This window comes from Talaromyces rugulosus, chromosome I (assembly GCF_013368755.1).
Source record: "Talaromyces rugulosus chromosome I, complete sequence".
Classification (NCBI taxonomy): Eukaryota; Fungi; Ascomycota; class Eurotiomycetes; order Eurotiales; family Trichocomaceae; genus Talaromyces; species Talaromyces rugulosus.
In genome coordinates, this window is record NC_049561.1 from 5,197,443 (window position 1) to 5,218,760 (window position 21,318).

General features: G+C 46.3%; 9 protein-coding genes across 9 annotated transcripts; 4 read left to right on the forward strand and 5 right to left on the reverse strand.

Moving 5' to 3' along the window:
- Positions 1-1,592: 1,592 nt before the first annotated feature.
- Positions 1,593-3,322, forward strand: TRUGW13939_01773 (uncharacterized protein; the record flags this gene model as incomplete). The annotated part of the gene is made up of 4 exons (XM_035484971.1): positions 1,593-1,682; positions 1,747-2,687; positions 2,763-2,971; positions 3,039-3,322. 4 exons carry the CDS (start codon positions 1,593-1,595, stop codon positions 3,320-3,322), a joined length of 1,524 nt encoding a protein of 507 aa, XP_035340864.1.
- Positions 3,323-3,541: 219 nt separating this feature from the next.
- TRUGW13939_01774 (uncharacterized protein) lies at positions 3,542-4,894 on the reverse strand (the record flags this gene model as incomplete). Its single annotated transcript, XM_035484972.1, has 5 exons — positions 3,542-3,844; positions 3,903-4,542; positions 4,609-4,616; positions 4,687-4,694; positions 4,753-4,894. The coding sequence occupies 5 exons, from the start codon at positions 4,892-4,894 to the stop codon at positions 3,542-3,544; spliced, it is 1,101 nt and encodes a 366-aa protein (XP_035340865.1).
- Positions 4,895-5,396: 502 nt separating this feature from the next.
- TRUGW13939_01775 (uncharacterized protein) lies at positions 5,397-6,427 on the reverse strand (the record flags this gene model as incomplete). The annotated part of the gene is made up of 3 exons (XM_035484973.1): positions 5,397-5,592; positions 5,647-5,879; positions 5,939-6,427. The coding sequence occupies 3 exons, from the start codon at positions 6,425-6,427 to the stop codon at positions 5,397-5,399; spliced, it is 918 nt and encodes a 305-aa protein (XP_035340866.1).
- A 566-nt stretch (positions 6,428-6,993) lies between these two features.
- TRUGW13939_01776 (uncharacterized protein) lies at positions 6,994-8,270 on the forward strand (the record flags this gene model as incomplete). Its single annotated transcript, XM_035484974.1, has 5 exons — positions 6,994-7,551; positions 7,618-7,756; positions 7,808-7,877; positions 7,927-7,984; positions 8,040-8,270. 5 exons carry the CDS (start codon positions 6,994-6,996, stop codon positions 8,268-8,270), a joined length of 1,056 nt encoding a protein of 351 aa, XP_035340867.1.
- Positions 8,271-9,074: 804 nt separating this feature from the next.
- On the reverse strand, positions 9,075-11,085 carry TRUGW13939_01777 (uncharacterized protein; the record flags this gene model as incomplete). The annotated part of the gene is made up of 10 exons (XM_035484975.1): positions 9,075-9,358; positions 9,412-9,480; positions 9,530-9,593; positions 9,646-9,676; positions 9,733-10,017; positions 10,080-10,525; positions 10,585-10,713; positions 10,766-10,870; positions 10,922-10,989; positions 11,040-11,085. The coding sequence occupies 10 exons, from the start codon at positions 11,083-11,085 to the stop codon at positions 9,075-9,077; spliced, it is 1,527 nt and encodes a 508-aa protein (XP_035340868.1).
- An 880-nt stretch (positions 11,086-11,965) lies between these two features.
- On the forward strand, positions 11,966-14,569 carry TRUGW13939_01778 (uncharacterized protein; the record flags this gene model as incomplete). The annotated part of the gene is made up of 4 exons (XM_035484976.1): positions 11,966-12,382; positions 12,461-13,104; positions 13,161-14,329; positions 14,397-14,569. The coding sequence occupies 4 exons, from the start codon at positions 11,966-11,968 to the stop codon at positions 14,567-14,569; spliced, it is 2,403 nt and encodes an 800-aa protein (XP_035340869.1).
- A 201-nt stretch (positions 14,570-14,770) lies between these two features.
- Positions 14,771-15,707, reverse strand: TRUGW13939_01779 (uncharacterized protein; the record flags this gene model as incomplete). The annotated part of the gene is made up of 2 exons (XM_035484977.1): positions 14,771-15,259; positions 15,369-15,707. 2 exons carry the CDS (start codon positions 15,705-15,707, stop codon positions 14,771-14,773), a joined length of 828 nt encoding a protein of 275 aa, XP_035340870.1.
- Positions 15,708-16,118: 411 nt separating this feature from the next.
- TRUGW13939_01780 (uncharacterized protein) lies at positions 16,119-16,953 on the forward strand (the record flags this gene model as incomplete). Its single annotated transcript, XM_035484978.1, has 2 exons — positions 16,119-16,342; positions 16,401-16,953. 2 exons carry the CDS (start codon positions 16,119-16,121, stop codon positions 16,951-16,953), a joined length of 777 nt encoding a protein of 258 aa, XP_035340871.1.
- Positions 16,954-17,728: 775 nt separating this feature from the next.
- Positions 17,729-20,213, reverse strand: TRUGW13939_01781 (uncharacterized protein; the record flags this gene model as incomplete). The annotated part of the gene is made up of 4 exons (XM_035484979.1): positions 17,729-18,480; positions 18,536-19,620; positions 19,675-19,784; positions 19,872-20,213. 4 exons carry the CDS (start codon positions 20,211-20,213, stop codon positions 17,729-17,731), a joined length of 2,289 nt encoding a protein of 762 aa, XP_035340872.1.
- Positions 20,214-21,318: the final 1,105 nt, after the last annotated feature.

Genomic DNA, 21,318 nt, shown 5'->3' on the forward strand with positions numbered 1-21,318 from the left:
ATGGATCTTACGCAGATCATATCTCCGAGAGACGTGGAAGAAATGGAGAAAATTTTAGGTGGATCCCGAATTGACTCGGAGCGAGTGGAGAACGGCCATAGCCTATGTTATGGGGCAGTTGCTCTTTCTGTAAATGATTTTCTTTCATTGTTTTACTGCTTGAAATTTCTTTTCCGTTTCTTTATTTAAAAAAAAAAATTATAGTCACAATAAAATACGACTTCGAAAACGGCCCCGGATATTCGGGTTGAATAGTATTTAGCCTCAGCTTACTTCACTTAAAACACGTCTTCAAACCCTAACACCATCAGAAAATGACGCTCAACATGCTAATAAACCTAATTATTGCCTACTTGGTATCTTGTGATGTCACTTGCGTGTGAAGGCTACGCAATTAACACTAGGCAGCAGTACCACTGGTCGTTTCTTCTCAATGAGCATCTTGATAATTCTATGTAATTATGCAACTAACTGAATAGCCCCTTTATCATACGGCACGAATATGAATACACCTTACACGACTGAGGCCCCCCCGCCGTACGAGGATGCACTAGTCCAATGCCGCTTAGAGCATCATGGAGTAAATTTTTCTATTCCTATCAACGCAGAGCTATTCCACATCTTATTTCTAGTAAAGTTACAACAGCCAACGTAAGACAATAGGTTGAACCTGTCAACTATGATGTAGAACAGTATGGGTATCATCATCAAAACATGCCCGGCGAAATACCACTTGAAGAAATATCTCAAGATATCGGCGATAAGCAGGCGACAAAGACGCACACTCGCTGTAAATCATGCGATGAATATCCATTCCTCTGGGTCATTACGGGACTTACTCTTGTCGCTCTAGTCAGCTTGGTAGTGGTGATGAATGTTATTAATGCATCAAGCGAAGAGCCGGGATACCACAGTTGATATATTATTAAGGTTTGGGGGGCCATTTTTTTCTTTTCTCGCTTACCAGTGAATAAACGATGTTGCTACGTACTACAACTAGTAGTGCAAGTTGTGGGGATAGGAGGTCGCCCCAGTTCCAGTTTCTCAATAATATATCAAATTTTCCACAAGTATTAATATAATAGGAATGAAAACCAGGCTCTCGTTACATAATAACACGAGGTTAGGATTTTACCATTTTAAACCTGTGAAGGGGAAGCGTCGGTGGGTAGTTCACAAATGCTAGCTTATTTTCTTAGAGGTGCATCCTTCCCTCATTCAGTGAAAAGCGTACGCAGTTAATCTTGAAGTCTTCTAGTCTGATTCCATGCGTATTACTTCGGTCATTCCGTGCCGCGTATAAGACTCTAAACAATACATCCTGCGGGAATGTCCGAGATCCACCAGACGTTGAACTGTCAGGCCCCCAAGTTAACAGTATAGGTAAGGATTGGCAGATCCTTCGTTCTGTGAGAAATCCTACCAGGAATCTGAGAGTGCATACGATAATACGCGTAAAATAGTTATCGTGGGGACCAAACCTTCTACAAATGTAGGATGAAATTCCCAGCGAGAATCGATGGAAGCCGTATAGGTAGAATTATCTTTTCATAGTCTCGCTGCATTTTCACGAATTTGTTTCAATTGCAACAATGAAAGGCAGCAACGGCTTCGCCATAGCCCTCGGGCTTTCACTCTCTAAAAGTGTGGCCGCAGTTTACACAAACTCGACATCGTCATGCGTAAGAGAATTAATTCACTGGGTCTTTCTTCAAATTTTGTACATACTGATCGTCTGTTGTAAAGTGCAACGCTATAGCGCAGGCTCTTTCAAATAATGTCTACAGTCCTTCGACATCTGCATACAACGTCTCCATCAACACTCGATGGTCCGGAACATCGGTCTTGGAACCAGCCTGTGTCATCATTCCTCAATCCGCCGAAGATGTCTCGGCGGCTATCAAGCTCATCACTCAGAACCAGTGCAAATTCTCTGTGAAAAGTGGTGGCCACAACGCAAATCCCGGGGCAAACAGCATCAGCGGTGGCGTTTCTATCGACCTGAGCGGTTTCAAATCGACTTCTTTGTCGGCCGATCGTAGCTTTGTCAGTCTCGGATCTGGTGTCACTTGGGGCGAGGCCTACGATGCCTTTAACAGCAGCAATATCGGTTTCACTGGCGGAATCTGCGAAGACGTTGGCGTTGGTGGAGTTTCCCTAGGTGGAGGACAATCTCTCTTCGCACCTAAAAGGGGCTGGGCTGTTGATAACATCTTGAACTACGAAATTGTTTTGGCGTCTGGAGATATTGTCAATGCCAACGAGACCAGCAATGCTGATCTGTTCAAGGCCTTGAAAGGTGGCAACACAAACTTTGGCATCGTCACTCGCGTGGACTTGGATGCTTTTGACTTTGACGGTCTTTGGGGTGGTGAAGTCTATGTCAACCTTACTGGCACTGAGGCAGCTCGTTCAGATGTGTTGGACCAGATCAGCCATGCCATCACAAACTTTACTACCAACAACCATCTTGATACTAGTTCGGCTGTTCAATTGATGACAGTCTACCTCAGCGGAGGTCGTGGTCAGATTGTCAATGCCGCCTTTGGAAACACTGACGGCGTGGAGAAACCGGAATCCATCCAGCCTTTCTTGGAAATGCCAAACCAGGTTTTGAATGAAGCCGGTCCAGTCAAGATAGCCGATTTTGTGCACAAAGTCAGCCAGTTTCAGGCTAAGGGTTACAGGTAAGTCATCAAGTCATTCTTTCATATTTGTAAATCAGTTTTCCAGGGAATCCTTTTGTCTGACTTGCTTTATAGGGAGGTTACGGCAAGTGTGACTTTCAACAATGACTACAACACAATCCGCGATATCTGGGATGCCACTGATGCCGTTTACGACGCACTTTCATCCAAGGATAAAGTTGACTGGATGGTGTCTTTCATCCCCCAGGCTCAGATTCAACAGACTTATGCCGCCAAGCGGGGAGGAAACAGTCTCGGTCTCACTGATGTTCCTGACCAAATTGGTGAGTTCGCCTCAATATACCCGCATCATCTCTCAAAATGATAATTTATCCTAACTTGACAATGCAGTTGTTTGGTTGACCTCGCGCTGGACCGATCCGTCTCTGGATGAAATGATGGAAGGCGCAAGACAACAATTCGTTGACGAATCAGTAGCTGTCGCTCAGAAATACGACACCTACTATCCTTTCCTTTACATCAACTATGCTGCTCCTTTCCAAAACCCACTGTGTGGTTATGGCGATGAGAGTGTGGAGTTCCTCAAGACCGCTGCAAGCAAGTACGACCCCAATGGTGTCTTCCAAACTCTTATGCCCGGTGGATTCAAAGTGGGCAACTTAACGTGTTCTTGAAGAACTATATTTCAAAAGCGACACGAGATGCATCGTTAGTTTTTCGCGGTCGCAGTGGAGTATTTAGGCGTCCTTTAATAGCACTTGAGAGCTTTGCAATTGTATATAATAATATTGATACATGTAGACATGTACACTCACAGACAATTCGTATTTGTCGCAATCAATTTTCTTAACATCTCTTCAAATTTCAATAATATGGATCTATTTAGCAGCACTTTACTGTACTTTGAATTCGACCGAGCGAAGACTTTGCTGCACCAACTCATCGATGGCAACATGCGAATGCCGGTCCAAGTCCTGGTTGAGTTTGAACACATTATCATTGGTCTGTATTGCAAAGGCTGGAAGCATACTTGCGTCCAGTCCTAAAGGAGCAAGAGTGAACGAATGTTTCTCGGCGTCGACGGTCACAAAATTGACTTTTCCCCGGTATCTCATTGCTATATCGTCTATGCTACTTGCAATGGACTTGCGTTCAGCGTCGTTGGCCGAAAGTATCATTGCTAGTGGTAGACCAGACTGGAATTTCGTTAGTCTTATTATGCCCCAGTGAAATTTAATAATGCATCCCATTTACCTGCATAAATCTCACGATATTGTCAAGTTGTAAAGGTGTGATCAACGGCGACGAGACCTTGTTGGAGAATTTTAAAAGTTCATCTCTTCGGAATGGTCCGTCATATATGGGGGTCGTTTCATCTAGAGCATTAAAAACCGTGATAAATGGTGGCTTTCTGCCGATAGCCAATCCTGTTAATAGCGGGGAGTCCACTGCAAGCTCCCCAACAAAGGCAAAGTTGGAAAACTCTTGTCGTGCAAGAGAATCCATGAGATCATAAGAAGGCCCGTCATCTTCTTTACGCGTGAAGGCCATCAATGGGCGGTCTAAACTTTTCATAACGCTGAAGTTGTGTTCATCGATCTTAGTAACTGGATCCATGACTTGTTTCAAGACATGAGATACGATTCTCTCCAAGTTAGCAATATATCTACTTTCAATGCAGTTATTGACATACGACAATGATTTTTGCCGTCCGCGATATCGAGTCCATTTCCTTTGGTCGAAAACCCGAATGGTCGGGAACGACAAAACTTCTAGTGACAAACAGAAGCTTTCATCTTTCGAGCAGTCGAATTCATAAACATCTACTTTAGATGTCTTGTCAAAGCTTTCTGTAGCGTGCACGAGTTCAACTTTCAATGATTTACAGGGTTCACTGTCATTTCAGCCAGTCAATATTTCATAATCAACATGAAGATGACACTTCTTTGTGCAAACATACAACCACGGCTGCAGCTGTTAGTAGAGATTCTTTTTTTATAAAAAAAAACCAGCTCTGCCAGAGGGAATTATTACGCACCATACAAACTTTTATCTATTAGCACTAGTCTTGTTCAAATTTAGCATAGAAGTTTAAGCCACATACACGCGACGATGAAAATGCCCTGCGTCAAAGACCGTTCTTCAAATCCCTTGGCATTGATAGCCTGCAGTTCTGCCGTCGCACAGCAGACATAAAGAATAGATAGTAACCACAGCCATGGGCTTGGTTGTGCTTTGGACAGCATTATGCGCTGTTTATTTAAGTGCCATGAAACGCGAAGAGGATTTTTAATCGTTGTCGGTGGATGGAGAAGTTATGCCTGTTTTGGAAGCGAGCTGCAAGGGGGCCATTTCGGGTTTAGTGCGAGTCATCAATTGGTATAAATCCTTCGAGCCATTCATATCCCTCATATCTCCTAAATATATACTCAATATGTCTTTTTGTATTGTAAGTAGCTATATAGATTATCACGAGCTCAGGAATTAGTTAGGACATTGGGCTGAATCGTACATTTTCGTGGAGGGAATGTAGATCCTCAGAGCAAGGTTAGATCCGTACACATGTAAATATGCATAAGATTCGCTCTGAAAAGGATATTGAAATCATTGATTAAGGCGGCAGAATTGTCGACACACCAAGCATCCTAGGATTTTTCGAATCATCTGTTAAACTCGAAGAGAGTTGAGCAATCGTATCACTGGCTTAGGCGGCTGAAATAGAATTCAAATATTCCCTGGAGGCAATTTCTACATTCCAAGCATACCGCCATCAACAACGACACTTGATCCAGTAACAAAGTTACTGGCAGGGCTGGCCAAAAATAGCAGCGCCCCTCGCAGTTCACTAGGATCGCCCCATCGACCGGCGGGTGTTCTATCCAGTATAAAATCGTTGTATTCCTGATGTTGAGCCAAAGTTGCTGTCATAGGGGTCGTGAAATATCTAACAAAGTTAGTTTTTCCCAAGTAACATGCATTTTCTGTCATGGATACCAACCCTGGGCATATGCAGTTGACTTGAATATTCCGACCGGCAAGTTCGTTGCTGAATGCTTTCGTAAACTGAACAACCCCAGCCTTCGTCGCAGCATAGGTAGAAGTGTTCCAAACGGCTTGATATGCCGTCATCGATCCGATGTTGATGATTTTTCCAGGTCGCTGATTTCTCAGCAGTTGTTTAGCCATTTCTTGAGCGGCCACAAAACTTCCTTTGAGGTTGACATCGATGACCTGGGTTCACACAGTTAAACGAAGATAAGTCAGTAGTTTGATGTAATGGCTATACATACAACATTGATGTCCTCATCCGTCAGAGTCTCTAGTGGCCCGTGTCGATTTGTTCCGGCGCAATTGAGTAGGATATCAGGCGCAACCCCGGCCGTCCATATCTCCGTGAAGCATTTCCGCAACGCAACAGAGTCCCCAATATTGCAGTCAAAGTGATGGAACTTCTGACCAAAGGAGCGTACTTCCTTCTCCAGGGCTCCCAGCTCGGGGTCGCCCGGTAGTTGAATCGAGACTATATTGGCTCCAGCTTCCGCCAAGGTAAGTCCCAAAGATTTCCCGAGGCCCCCTGTTATTCCAGTACAAATAGCTGTCTTTCCCTGTATTGAGAATAGATCGGGTAGTGGTATAGGCTGGTAGCCATTGGCTTTCTCGTTGGGGTAGGTTTTCGTACGGTCGAATTTGGATAGGGATGAGTTGAAACGAGCGGAATTGAGGGCAAATGAATGATTCACAGCAACAGGAAGCAGCCTGTGCCTAACAGCAGTAGCCATACGTTTCACAACTGTCATTATTGGATTGGTTGCTCCGAATACCAACCCTTAGGGGATGCTGGGTCATCTGGAGAAGTGCTCTGAACATTTATCCGCAACCTACGACTATATAATGCCAACAGCCAAGTACGTGTTATCTACAGCACATTTGTCTTGTAACCTCTTCTATTCCCTGGGCGACCTGGAAAACTCGATGTTCGATTCGGCCCCATTTTCTTGCTGTGCAGGCGTCTTTTCCCTCTGGTCTCTCCCCGCACTCCTTGTTCCGGCGGAATAGTTGGGTTTCCGAACAGCTAAAAAGCTGAGATCCGCGTAGCCACAGCTCTCCTGGTTGATGATTAGTCAAAAAAAATTCTTGTAGTGGTTAAGAATCAGTGATATAACATTGAAGTAGACTGCATAAGTACGCACTGCACAACTGAAGTTGGATCAATCACAGACTACATAAAGCAGACGCAATGCTCGGCCGTGTGCGACGATCCACCACTTTATTTTCCACTCGACAACTCCTTTCAACTACCAGTGTTGCCTGCCCATTTAGCTGTTCGCGCCGATTTCAAACCACCATGAGTCCTCCGACAAAATCCCAGCAGTGGGTTCTCCGAGAGAAACCTTATAGTGAACCTGTCTTGGGGGGAGACGAGTCCACTTTTGCCTTGAACATCGCAGACATCCCCGCGCTCAAGGACGGCCAAGTACTATTGAAGACACTGTATTTGAGCAACGACCCCGCACAGCGGGCGTGGATTTCGCCGCTTGCTCAGGCAGAGCGCCTATATCTGCCACCAGTGCAAGTTGGCGAGCCTATGAAATCCATGGGCATCGCGCGTGTAGTGGAATCTCGAAACCCAAACATTAAACCCGGTGCCTTGGTTACAGGTAATCCCGGGTGGACTGAATACTCGGTCGATGATGGCGCAAATGTCTCTGCAATTGATCCCCACCCTGGTCTGCCAGAAACACACTTTTTAGGTGCTCTGGGATTGCCTGGGTTTACCGCCTACTATGCCTTGACACAAATTGTAAAGGCAACTAGCAAAGATGCCATTGTTGTGAGCGGTGCTGCCGGTGCCGTTGGCAGCATGGTTGTTCAGATTGCTAAGAAGATGATCGGTTGTCGCAAGGTATGCTCTTCGACGTTTCCCACTTGTGTGATATTTCGGCATATCTAACCAAACGCTTCCCCTCAGGTGATCGGTATTGCTGGCACAGACGAAAAATGCCGATGGGTGGAAAAGCTCGGAGCGGACGTCTGCGTGAACTACAAATCCTCGTCATTCAAACAAGAACTCACCAAGGAGACTGAAGGGTTTGTCGAAATTTACTTTGGTGAGTCATCTGCCAAATCAATGGAGACTTGGAAGCTAACGCTCTCATAAGACAATGTGGGTGGCGAAATTCTTGATTTCATGTTGACTCGGCTGGCTATGTTTGGCCGTGTTGCAGCGAGGTAAGAAGCCTCAAAAGGATGGCCACGCTCAAGATACTGACATCTTTAGTGGCACGATTGCCAACTACAATCGGGATTCGGATATTACTGGTTTGAAGAACTTTTATGTACGTGTCTCATTCCCATCTGTTGATTCGGTGAACGCAACTAATATCCCTATAGGAAGTCGTTACCATGCGTCTACAGATATTGGGATTCATCAATATTGACTGGGTCCAGCATCTACCAGAAGTACGAGCAATTCTTGTGGACGAATGGAAAAAGGGCAATTTGATCATCGGAGACGAGAGCGAAATGGTCATCGACACTGAGTTCGCCAACATTCCTAAAATATGGATGATGCTTTATTCCGGAGGCAACACTGGAAAACTCGTCACGAAGCTAAAGGAGTAGATACTAGAATTTCATATAGAATGTTTGTGTCTTTTGCCATCCAATATTATGCCCAATATCCTTAATTTTTCAAAATAGCATCCCCCTAACCTATTCAACGTTGAGATAACTAGTTTCACGACCTTTCGGAGTCTAAGGAATCTATCTAGTATTTGAAATCCTCAAAACCCAAGGAATAGAAGACAGTGAAATCTCGTACAAGTTGCTCAACGCGATATGGAGGATCAAGTGAGGCTAAGGTCATATTATTGTTCTGCAACATCGAAGTTCCGGCCTAAATCCAGTTTTGGTTGCGTTACTGTGGGAGTTAACTTCCGGCGGCATAGGCGATTTCTTTCCCGCCGGAACTAATCCATGGAGATGATCGACCACCCCCGGATTTTTGCCGAGAAGTAAAACGCGGGGTAAAACCGGCCAGTTCCTTGGGCACCATAAGTGCTACGTACTAAATAATTTAGTAGGGTGGTAGTTACCAACTTCCTGATCAAACAGGTAAGCCGAGCCAGTGCCCGGACGGTCAGGTTGGTCTATGGAGAACTGAATGTGATTTTGGGCTTAAAGACAAGATCCCCAACCAACCAATTGATATAGGGGGAGTGTAGGTTACATTTGAGGCTTGGTTGTATATATTCCGATCAATTGATTACCATGAGACAAGTTGGAGTTTGCTCATACAATGAATATAGAACTGAATGGTACGTAATGTTTAAACCCACAATCAAGCTGGATACATTCGTTCACCAAAAAAACAGAAATATCGGGTGGTAGCCTAAAGAAATTCTTCCTTGCTTCTTTTCTCTATCCCTAATTCGCATGCTCAAGGTTGACGGAAGTTGGAACATCCTTATCACCAACCGAGCCCGAGGAATCTTGTAGAGCATTCTCAGCATCACGGAGTCGCAAATGCTCCGGTCGAGCCGCTTCGATTGCTGCAGCCCCTTTGATACTTTCTCGGACGCCCTGGGTGAGACAACTCCATCCCTGGCCTCGGCCCTCAAATATATGGTCAATTTGCTCCAGAGACAAGCCTTTCGTTTCGGGGTAGAGAAAATACACCATTGGAATGAACGATGCATTAAAGACAGCCCCTTTTTAAATATTAGCACAGGAATAAAAAGGCGATATTTCTGGAGGTACGAACAAACAACGTAGTATTTATAACCAATTGCAGCGAGAGTGGAGGGCGTGATGGTGACAACGATACCGTTGACTACAAACCAGGTTAGACTCGATAAATTGGCGCATTTCTCGGTACTCACAGAGCCAGTTGGATGCAGAAGCTATAGCAGCACCCTTTGACCGCAATTTCAACGAGTTGATTTCCTGTTAATGGATTAGCAACATGTAACCACTATAATTTCATATATCAACTCACTGGAGCGTACATCCACGGGACGTTGAGGTAGCTGATTCGATGTCAGTGGGTTGAAATCAACATTCATCGGGGTCGAGATTATCTCACCTCATTCCAAACGCATCATAGAATAGACAATACATAATCACGGTCATTATGGCTCCTCCTTGGCCGGGGACGTTGAATCCAACGGCAATCAAAGCGGAAAAAAGCATCAACGCCGCCGCACCCCATAACATGATAGTCCGCCTACCAACCTTTTCAATGAACACAACCGGCAGGAATGAGAAGAATAGATATTGAGTGGCAGCAACAGCAGCGATTATATGAGTCATTGAGCTTGACAACGGAAGATACTCGCCTAGCACGACAGGCATATAGTAAGCAATGGAGCTAAATGGTAACAGATGTTAGCTTCCTGTGATTCCGTACATAGATTGCATGTTTGCACTCACTTGATTCCCGTCAACTGTTGCATGTACAAAACTCCGAATCCTAAAAGCATACGGCGGAAGTTCTGCTGTCCTCCGTTCCTAAAGAGATCAAACCACGAGATATGTCCTTCCTCTTCTAGGGCTCTGCAGATTTCATCACGAACTTTCAATACATCTTCGTGGTCTTCGTCACGATCCTGCAAGCGTGCGATAATCTTTGTGGCTTCCTCTACAGACCTATGATTTGCCACCCACCGCGGGGACTCGACGAGGAATGGAACATTCACGAGTAGATACAAGGCAAATATAAGTTGTACGCAGATAGGAAAAATCCACTGGAACTCGGTCGTTGCATAGGAAGCCCCAAGCGTAATCCAGTTCGAGAGTACGAAGCCGGTGTTGATGTTGCCACTCTGGAGCGTGAGATAGATGCCTCGTTCGTTGGCTGCAGAAACTTCGGATTGCCACTGCGAATGAGATCAATGAGTAAGTGAATTTCCTCATGTAGGTGTCTTTTCACTCATACCGTTGGCACGATCGAAGTCATAATTCCTACACCCACTCCCGTCACAATTCGTCCCACAATCAGATGCGGAATGACTTGAGCCGTGGCTTGAAGAATAGTTCCGACCATGACAATGACACAACCGACATACTAAACAATTTAGCAAAGATTTCTGGCGCAACATATTCTAGATTTAACCTACAATAGACCTCCTTCTTCCAAGTGCTTCGCCGGTCACAAATGTGAACAATGACCCGAACAGGCAACCAATATCATATAGACCGGTAATCAACCCTTGTTGCAATGTCTACAAAGTTAGCCTTGTGTCACTTGGTTATCTGTAGGGCGGTTGTCGTACAGAAGGGTTGTTGAATTGCTTCACAAACGACTCCGATGAAATGATGCCACCCATGACACCTTGATCATCTGTCAATCGTTAGTATAGCGAAGGATCAAGGTCCATGAAGCCTTCATACAGCCAAATAGTAAAAATCCCATGCCACCAGCAGCGCTGATTAGCATGTTCAAGGTTCTCCCCCTTGGTTCAAACATAGTGTAAAGTCTTTTCTTGAGGACGCTCGAAATAAAGTTTCAAAAAAAAAAAGGTCATAGGGGTGGAATAATTGGTATGAATTCTTTCACGCGATACGTCACCTTATATACATTCGCAAGAAGAGAACAATAATAACACGATAATAATAAATGACTCGAATGTCGTAGTGGTACACTAGAGCCGATCCGGGGCAAAGTCTGTGACAGAAACTACATGTATGAGACAGAATAGCCCATGCACTGTAATAAATTTGTGATTACACCCCCTGCTCTCTACTTTTTGTGGCTTTGGAAATCAGGAACTTGTGAACCTGTTTCAATTACAACTTCTATCAATCCTCACCTCTAGGCACTCAACAACCTGGTCGAGCTGCTCCGATTTCACCTGCATTGGCCGACCCTTACATACATCGCAAAACTGGATCATTAGAATGCATTCAAGCTCGAAAAGGAAATTCCGAATTCCCGGCGGAATCCTTTCGCCTCGTCCGGTCGGCCAAAAACGTCATTGGCACATTGAATACTACTACCATTGGCCGGGTTCTATAGGAAACCTTGATTTGAATGACTTTCCAGTCGGATTGCTCGCTATTTGCTAGACCCAGTTACGGTCTTTAGCGCCAAAGCTAGTTGAACAACTGGATATACGTAGTACTGAATCGTGATCGGGGGGAAGTCCTCCCCCCGGACACAGAGCCTGACTCGGAGCCAACCAGGAAGACGCCGTAGTAAGAATCCCCCCACAGGGCCACAACCCCCCGTGCGGAGTCTGGGGAATTTCCCCGCGCCTTGTGGGCAACTTTAAAATTTGAATCGTCTTGCTATCATTATTCCCGTCAAGAAAAAAAAGATGGATCGCATGCTCAACAGTGGTTACGGGCGTGCCAAAAGGACACCCCGGGTGACTTCAGCTTGTCAGCGATGTCGCCGACACAAGCTGAAATGCGATAGCGAACGACCATGCGCGTTGTGCATTCGATCCGGGGTCCCTTGCATCTCCGAAAACCGCCCCACGTACAGAAAACGTAGGGGAGTCAATCGGAATGGGATCAACAGGCCGGACCAGCCTCCTCCGGACAGGTCAGGTCCTGCAGGACGCTTGCTTGGGAGTCTCGAGGTAGCCCTCCAGAGCAATGAGATTGTCACACCAGAAGCCGACACGGATACCCCTCAGCACCTTGCTGGGGCTAATCATGATCCTGGGAATCAAAATGCAAGTTGGTTTGATAGCAATGCTCGGATTTCTTCAGCGGGCATGACCCAGGAGGTACTAAACCTGTTATTTATATATCCAACTTCCTAGACGATATATCGCTAATATTTCTCCGTGATACGTCCTCGGTAGATCATTGATCAATTTAGTCCAAAAACTATACTTGGAAGCTCAACTTCCGCGTTGCCTGGAGGCTCAAAGCCAGATGAAGTCTCGAGAGATCCACTGGATTGCTCAATATCAGTCCGAGATGCCTTGAACTTTGATTTCCCGCCTAAGCCCGTGGCAGATTTCCTGTTGGAAACATACCTTGGTGCCGTGCACTGGTTCATGATGGTGTTTCACCAGCCGACGTTTCGCTGTCAGTATGAGGCTATTCTCACCGGCAAAAGGTATAATAAGTCACAATCAAATAAGTTGATTATGATCCTGCTTGTACTCTCGTTGGGTGCACATTATACCACAGAAGATCGCGTCAGAGCCCATTGCGCAACATTTGATCTTGAGGACTTTCGAAAACGATCGCTCGCCAAAGTGGAAGAGTGTCTTTTGAATTTGCTTGACAGCGCAAACGTAGAATCCGTCCAAGTCTGCGTGATTTTAGGCTCTTTCTATCTTTATCATGGGCGACCCAACTTGGCGTTTGTGGTCCTTGGAGCAGGTATTAGGTGCAGCCAAATAATGGGTCTATATAAAGAATTCTCGTGGCGCGGTGTGTCTGAAATTGAGAAAGAAGAACGACGTAGAACATTTTGGGCACTATACGTGTTTGACCGGTATGTGATGTTGGGTCTTGCTTGACTTTCTTAAAGTCTCTAACACTTGAACCAAGATTTGCTTCAATCGTCTATGGAAAGCCGTGTTCCATTCAAAGAGAGGAAATCGATGTGAATATGCCACAGAATTTGGGCGACACGATAATTCAACACCCTCTGTTCCACACCGTGACTACCATGCCCGATGGCATTACAGAGCCCGTGACGACTTTTACATATGTAAAATTCAAGATCAGGTTGTACCAAATCGCATCTCCGATTGTAACCGATGTCTACATTCACAAAAACACGGATCTAAACAGCTTGGCGACGAAAGTCATAAAGATTGATAAGCAGCTGCGAAAGTGGTTCACAAGTCTTCCTCCTGAACTAAAGCTCGAGCAAGTATCCAAACAGGGCATAAAAGAGCCAACACAAGATGCTCGGTTGTTCATGCTGCAAGCACTAGCTCTTCAACTTGCCTATGATAATGTTCAAATTCTGCTACATCGACCATTCCTTTCACAAAATACGCAGAGTTTGGCCATGGGGCCCAGTGGAGTAAGGAATACTTGTGAAGAACCCATAGCCACGAGCCCACTGAGTTCATGCAGATCAACCTCAATGCAACCCCACGGAACACAGAGCGCACTCTTGACAAGTAAGGATTACTGCTGGGAATCAGCCATCCAATCCTCGAATCTGGGACTTTACGGTCAATGTCTTGAATATGCACGTGAAACACATGCGGCTGCCTTTTTGGGGATTAACCTCTTCACGGCAAGCATGGTACTCTGCGTGTTTGCCTTATCAAATCCAATATCCACGCAGGCGCAACTAGCAAAACAAGCGGTGACGCGAATAATGTCCCTTTCACGGTTTCTTGCCCATCGGTCTATTCTGTCAGGCCAGACAAATCAAGTACTGAGGGACTTGGTTAATCTGATCCTTGAAAAGGAGAGGAGAGTTATTCTTTCTGAGGATAAAGATGCCCCTCCCTTTCGTTCTAGCTATAACCAGGCAGTATCTACTTCCAGGGATATAATTCCCATGAATACTGGATTACCATCACAACCTGAAAGCTTTGAAAGGCTACGAGATAACGATGTGGTTGCCCAGTCTCCTTACAATGAACAAAATCCTGCCCTAGCTACACCTATCGTTCAGGATCCAATAAACGAAATTCACAACATCCCAGATTTCGGGAATTTGGACTTTGATGATGGTATTTCAACATTGCAAGAAGGTATGTGGTCTTCAACACAAAAGTTATATATGCAAAGACAAAACATTTGACGATAAATAACATCTAGCCATGTTTCCCGCAGTTCAAACACAAGAACCATGGAACATCCAATCCGACATGGGCATTTCTTCGGGCCCGTTACAGTCCGGAGATCGAATCATGAACTCAGACATTGATGTCACGAATTCTATTTGGCAGACATGGCTATGGAATCCATTCCCAGAGTCATACAGGGGTTGACTTGTAAAAAAAATAAAAAAACATAAAAATATATTGGTCGTTCATGCAAATTTCAAGTAACTCACAACTATTGTAATATTCTAATATTTAATTCAGAGAACAAACCTAGTAAACATTGAAAATTGATGTTATCGTTATCTCAATAATCTACAAATTATAGTCGTTGAATTCGTGTAAAGAATGTGGATTGCTAGTTCAACATCACTCCTCCTCGTAAAGATCATTCCAGAAGAGAATATCGCTCAGAAAATCTTCAGGCAAGTTAAGCGTAGCATAATTTTCTCTTTTAGGTGTCCGGATCTGGAGATGAACAGCCCCTGCAGTCTTCCAACCAAAGTATCCTGCCATCTCCCAGTCAACAAGTCCAACAATTTTGTCATTATCCACTATACAGTTAGACAAAGTAAAGTCATTATGCATAAACCCGAGATCATGATCGATGTTTTCGGCCGAGAAAATTATCTCATTCTCCAACTCTTGAATGCCTCGATGAGAGACAGGGTCCGGGTCCGGCGTGATATAGGATCGACTACTTTGAGAAGGCGGCAGTTTTATCGCATTCAACCGTCGTAAAACATCTCGTGCCTGTTGCTTAAACGACACCTTCTGGCTCTGAGAGATGTAGTCCCAAGCGATGTTGAGCCCAACTCCGGGAATCCTTTCTTGTACAAGAACATCACGGCCATTTATCTGTACAGTCAAGTCAGTATCGTGGAAAATAGCTAGAATGATTCTCTTGAAGATACCTTGCTTGCAAAGTAAATTTGCGGGACTTTACACTGCCAAGAACCCCTCTTACCAAAGCAGTAGCCTCAACTTCGTTCGAATCAGCGTATGAATAATCTCGACCCCCTCGTCGACCCTCGAGACGTTGCTTGAGATGGGTTGATTTAATGATAACGCTTCCTAACGCAAATACATCGCGGCCGCCATCTGTATTTTCGTAAATGCGTACAGACGCATCGCACTTCTCCAGCACCGAAGCCCAGTACGCAAGGGACTCGTTTGAGGTGGAATTTATGTGTTTAGTGTCGGGCTTAAAGTCGTCAGGCTGAGGGAAATAACGTCCATAGAGCGGTACATCGGCGTACCGGTCTGTTGGCGGGATTTTCGCGGGGTTTGCTTCGTAGGGATTCATGTTGGTTTAGAAGGCACGACTTGGGACACAATATTTGAATACGAGGAGGGATAGGTGTTCTTATAAAAGGATACTAGAGCGGTGTGGATTTTCATGATTTATCCATCATTGGCCAGGCTGGATGCAGAAATGCGGCGCAGACAGGAGCCTTGCGAACAAGGCGTATTTTCGTATCCCAACAATGTTCCGAAGCTTATTCTTCAAATTTTCTTTGGAACTGTCAATTTTGGAAAACTCAAAAAATGCTAAGAGATGCCTAACATTACTAGAGAAAATACCTTCAATTCAATTCAATTGGGGTGGGGGAATCTTATGTAAGCGGTATAATCGACGGATGAAACATCGAATTATCAACGTTTATCCCTCTCAAACAAGGACAAGAACTCCAAATCACCTATCTAGACAGCTAGAATGGCAGTGTCGACGCCATTGAAGATAATTGCTGTGCTCGTACCAGCAATAGCAGTCTTCCTTGCCATCAGCCAGTCCGGAACCTGGCAATTATTAAACGGAATAATAAATCAAGGCATAGCCGGGTCGGAGCCCCAAACCTACGTGCTCTCTGATGACCCAGTCGTGGTCTATGTGAAAGACTTTGTCAGCCATCAAGAAGCTGCCCATCTCGCCAATCTTGCGTATGTTTGTTCTGGGTCACATCAATGGAGCCCCCCGTATTCTAATTAGCGAATGCAGAAACGGGCGATTCGCGCCCTCACCCATGTGGGACAATGACGGCAAGCCTCATATCGACAAGGCATACCGGCTCTCAATGACAGCAAAATTAGACCGAACCGACCCCGTTATTAAAAGAATCGAAGACCGAGCCCGGTCGTTCCCCTTTTACAAAAACCTGGGCGATTTCATGCCAATCGTCGTGCAAAACTACGGTATTGCCGGTCAATATCGAGACCACTACGACTGGTTCGACGACCGCCACGCCGTCGGCGGCAATATCGTGTCTACGTTTTTTGTGTATATTCACTCGAATTGTACCGGAGGGGGTACGAATTTTGCGCGTTTGAATCCCCCTTCTTCGCTGGATGAGGAAGAGAGGTGGTGCGAGTTTATCGACTGTGATCGTCCGCTAGACGAGGGTGTGACGTTTAAGCCGATTCTGGGGAATGCAATCTACTGGGAGAATCTGCATGCGGACGATAGTGGACATGTTCGCACTCTTCATGCTGGCATGCCTGTGACGTCGGGGAATAAGATGGGGATGAACATGTGGACATGGAAGACGGCGTAGCCTTTGATATTTTGTGATTGATAGAATCGAGGTTCTTTAGATAAACCCTAATTATTAATACTCTCTATCCGTTGAAATTACAGTGTAAGCTCCTGGAGTAACGCCCCAATTCACCGTGCCTCGGCGATGGTTAGGGCAAGTCCGAAAAGGGTAATATTCCACTTGCTACTAACAACATCGGTAATAGATCCAAGCTATAAAGCACCAATCGAGTTCCAGAAACAAGCCGAAAACAGGAAAACATCTTCCGGAGAGAATTGCTTTATTAAAGGCATGACCTCGTGGATCATCGATCTTCAATTCCGGCGTTGGCCCCGAAATCTAGGACATTCGCCCGATCTCGGTAGATTATCATATAACCCTTTGGATGTAAAACCGGGCACATTGACACTCGAAACTGATACTTTAGGGGTATTACGCAAATAATTAAGACTAGGTAGTTAATGAAGTTACTAGAAATGATTACTACCAAACCCAACTTCCACTACTTGAGTCTCTTGGCTTGAAGACGGCGGCACGCGGAGAGAATGCCGCCCGGCCAAGTCGGAGACTATGTAGATCTGGAGACGAAGACATTACTATGTGGGGAGCGAAGTTGAATAGTATATATGAAGTGGATTTCCAGTATTTCCTATGTACAATCCCAAGTTTTTCCATCATCGTTGTCACATCAACCAAATATCAGAACATGCTCCAATCCGTTGCGCTCAAAGGGTATGTGCCAATGCCATCGACTACCAAAAATAAAAAAGCTCACAATTGAGAGATACAGAAATCAAACAAAATTAAAACTCAAGTCCGCCAAGTCATAATCCGCATTGTCAATTCCATCCAACATCGGTAGGAATGGGCCGCTGCCCAATGGAGCGCTGGCACCGGGACCCTCGTCAACATTCAGGCCGGTTTGCATATCAAAGTTGGGGTCGAGGGAGAGGAATGAAGGCTGTTCAGGGATATCGGACACACTGTTGAACAGCGAATTGCCGACGGGGTCTTGCTCGAGGGGGCTGAGAGCATGACTACTACTGTTGCTGCTGCCGCTATTATGATTATTATTCCACGCAGGAGGAAGATATGAACTGCTACGACGTGACGATTTGAGCATCTTTTCGAGCCCCTCGGCCATCCAGTGCACGAGATGATAGCGGCCACAATTATTTCGGCGCAGCAGCTCGATGATCTGCTGGATAAGAGAGTGCGTGCTTTGGACGTCGATGCCGAGGTCTTCTCGGTATCGATCGGCGACTTTGAGAAGCACAACGCAGGCGAATGCAATCATCGTGTGGAAGTAGTGCGGCACGCCAATGATGCTGCGTCGCAGATCTGTATCGTTGAGTAGTAGCTCAAGGACTGTGGTTGCGTGCGACACGGCCGTTGAAGCGGCGTCTCTGAAGTATGAAGGAATGGGCTCGATATGGCTGCCCGACTTGAGGCCTCGGAATACGTGAGAGAACAGATGGAGCTTTCCAAAGTGGTAGTGCAAAAGAATACCCTTTGTAGGGAAGTCACCGATATGTTCATTTGCATCTAGTCGGCCTGTTAGTTTTCCGTTTGGGAGGTATATGCACAAGGGGTTGCTTACGAAGCTTAGGCGACCAATGAGCAAGCCATTTGTCGAGATGGTGACTGAAAGTATTGATATGCGAGACAAAGGCGCGAGGAACAAACTTGGTGGCATCAAGGCCAAAAAGCTCACGCACCTGGCCCAACAGCATCATGAGCGCAACTTGGCTTGATATCCGCACATCGGACTGGGTCGCATGTGGTGACTCGAGATAGCCTCGCCAGCCTCGAATTGTGTCGTCTTCGCGAATCATAGGGGCTCTGGTATACAATATGGACAGGTGTTGATCACATATATACAATAAATACCACAATCGCACGGGGTCGATTGAAGCTTCCGGGTCCGATGGATCCCAACTGTTCGGGGTTTCGGCAAATCCGTTGGTCGAGTCAAGAATACGATAATAAAACTTATGCAGGTCGATATCGCTGGCGCGACGGACGGCAAATCCAGCCAGCGTCCATGATACGTCGCTAAGCCAGTATGACCCGATGACGAGCGCACGGAGATAATCCAGACTGATGCGGCGCTCGAACATGGAACTTGATACCAACCGGCGGAATTCCTGATTACAGACTTCATAGACCTGGCCATTACCCGCCTGGTGAGAGGCTGCGACCGCACAGATACAGGCGGTTAGAAGAGAAGAGCTGCCCCGGAGACTATCGAGTGTCTTGTACTTGCTTGCCAGGCCATAGATATAGGGATCGAGGTGGGCGTGGTAGAATTGGAACAGTTTCTCGGCCTGGTCAACATGAAGCAAGCCTCGCGAGATGAAGTCGTCGTGGCGACTGGTCGGTTGCTCCTCGAACGTCTCTCCACGCAGAGAACGCAGACGGGTCATTTCATAAAGGGAGTCAATTGGTACTTGAGCAAGTGTATCGTGGTCAACAGGGTGTAATTGAGGAGACACCTCAAACATGGCCTGTTGCGGAACGGGTTCAACAGGGAGCTGTGCAGGCACTATTTCTTGTTCCTGGCTGCCACCGTGGTCGGGAAGTGGTGTGAGAAGATTGGGTAGTGACGGCAGAGAAAGAGCTCGCAATGTCTGCTCGAGAGCAGAGTGCATGGTACTCAAATCGTGGCCTACTGTTTTGCGCCATCTGTTGCCGTTAGCCAAGAGGGTTCTTTTCCGGCTGGTTTTTAGTGTCACTCACCGTGACTCTTCGTCAATTAATGTCTGCAAGCTCTTGTTGAGTTTACACGAGAGGCCTCTCTCTTTACATCTTTTACACGGTGGACAATCGTCATCCATATCACACTTGATCTAAAAGAGATCCGATTTCAGCGCTTTGTTCAGTGCATACTAAAAGACCACCAAAAAAAAAAAAAAAGAAAAAACAGAAAAACCAACCTTTTGTTTCCGGCAAGCAGCACACGCTTTTACTTTGCGAGTAATTGACGGCCACATGATGGCATCGTTATCATCCGACTGAGCCAAGCTGGCAGCTCGCTGGCGCGATCCACCGGAAGTCGACTTTGCTGACCGGGGCTCAGATCCGGCGTCTGTCAAGCTCGGAGTGGGAGGGCGTTGGTCGGAGAAGCTTCCATTGCGCTGGAACAGCTTTGTTTCGTTGGGGCTGCCTGGGCTTCCGGCTTTGATGCGAGTGTTCTGGGTTGCATGTTTGGTAGACAGACGGCGTGAGGCAGGCTGGGTGGCGGCGCCGTCGACTTGATTCCACGATCGTTTCGCCATGACGAGATAGATACTGGGGAGAGGAGCGATCAATTGGATGAAGATAAGTGGTTTCTATTAAGCAGCTCACGCATGGTATCGTGAAGTGTAGGAAGATGAAGACGCAAGGAATGGCGGAAATCTGGGGTAGGGAGGAGGGGAAGGGACCCCTCCTTGGTTTTATTCGTACAATTTGCGTTCTTTTTCCCATTCCAACGATCACTTGAACCCACCCACCCATGTGTAATCACAGCCGGGCTGGACCTGGAGATGGAGCAAAAGACTGGAGCCAGCTCATGACTCACTCGTTCGTTCAACCTTCCGTGTTCACTGTCCACCCAATTTCTTTTTTGGAGACAGACAGACAGTCGGAAGAATTCCGGGGCCCAATCATCGTCCCAATTGCCGGCCGCGCGATGCGGGGAATGCGCTTTTTACCCGATCCGGCAATTTTCGGTCGCCTCCTGTCCATGACTCCATATGTCGGCTACTTGGCAAGTTCAACCTTGAGGCCCTGCCAAAGCCGGTGGTCCCATTGGGTGGCTTGGCTCTTGTCCAAGAACGCCATTTGCCAGTGTTTTCTGGGGCATATTACATGGATTCCCAGGAAACAGGAAGATTTCAAGCGGGCCGTTTCTGACCATAAACCGTCTGGCTGGGCTCTACCCCCGCATATCACGGGGGACGTTCCGTAAGGGCGGCTACGCGTTTTCCCGAAAAAACCGGCCTGCCGAGCACGTTTTCTGCTGGGTCTGGCGTACTTTAGGCTTTTTTGGCGTCATCCAATCGGCGTGCACTCGCCCGTCTCCACCACCATGGATTTTTTCCGTGTCACGGGGTCGGTCCCCCCGTGTGGGGGGACCTCATCTACTCATACCGTGGGGGCACCAGGAGTGCTCGAATCGAGGGTTGCACTGAGTGCTCCTCCCTATCATATTTGCGACTAGTACGTATATAACCCTGGCCTTAACCCGGGTTTGGCTCGCAGAATAGGTTACATCATAACTGTCGCCCATGCACCATGCTACTGGCAGACTGGTGCTGCCTCTCCTATTCCAGGTCAAGTACGTACCATGACGCGGCGATATGAAGTTTAAAGCTTCCCCCCACGGGTCCCCACGCTGCA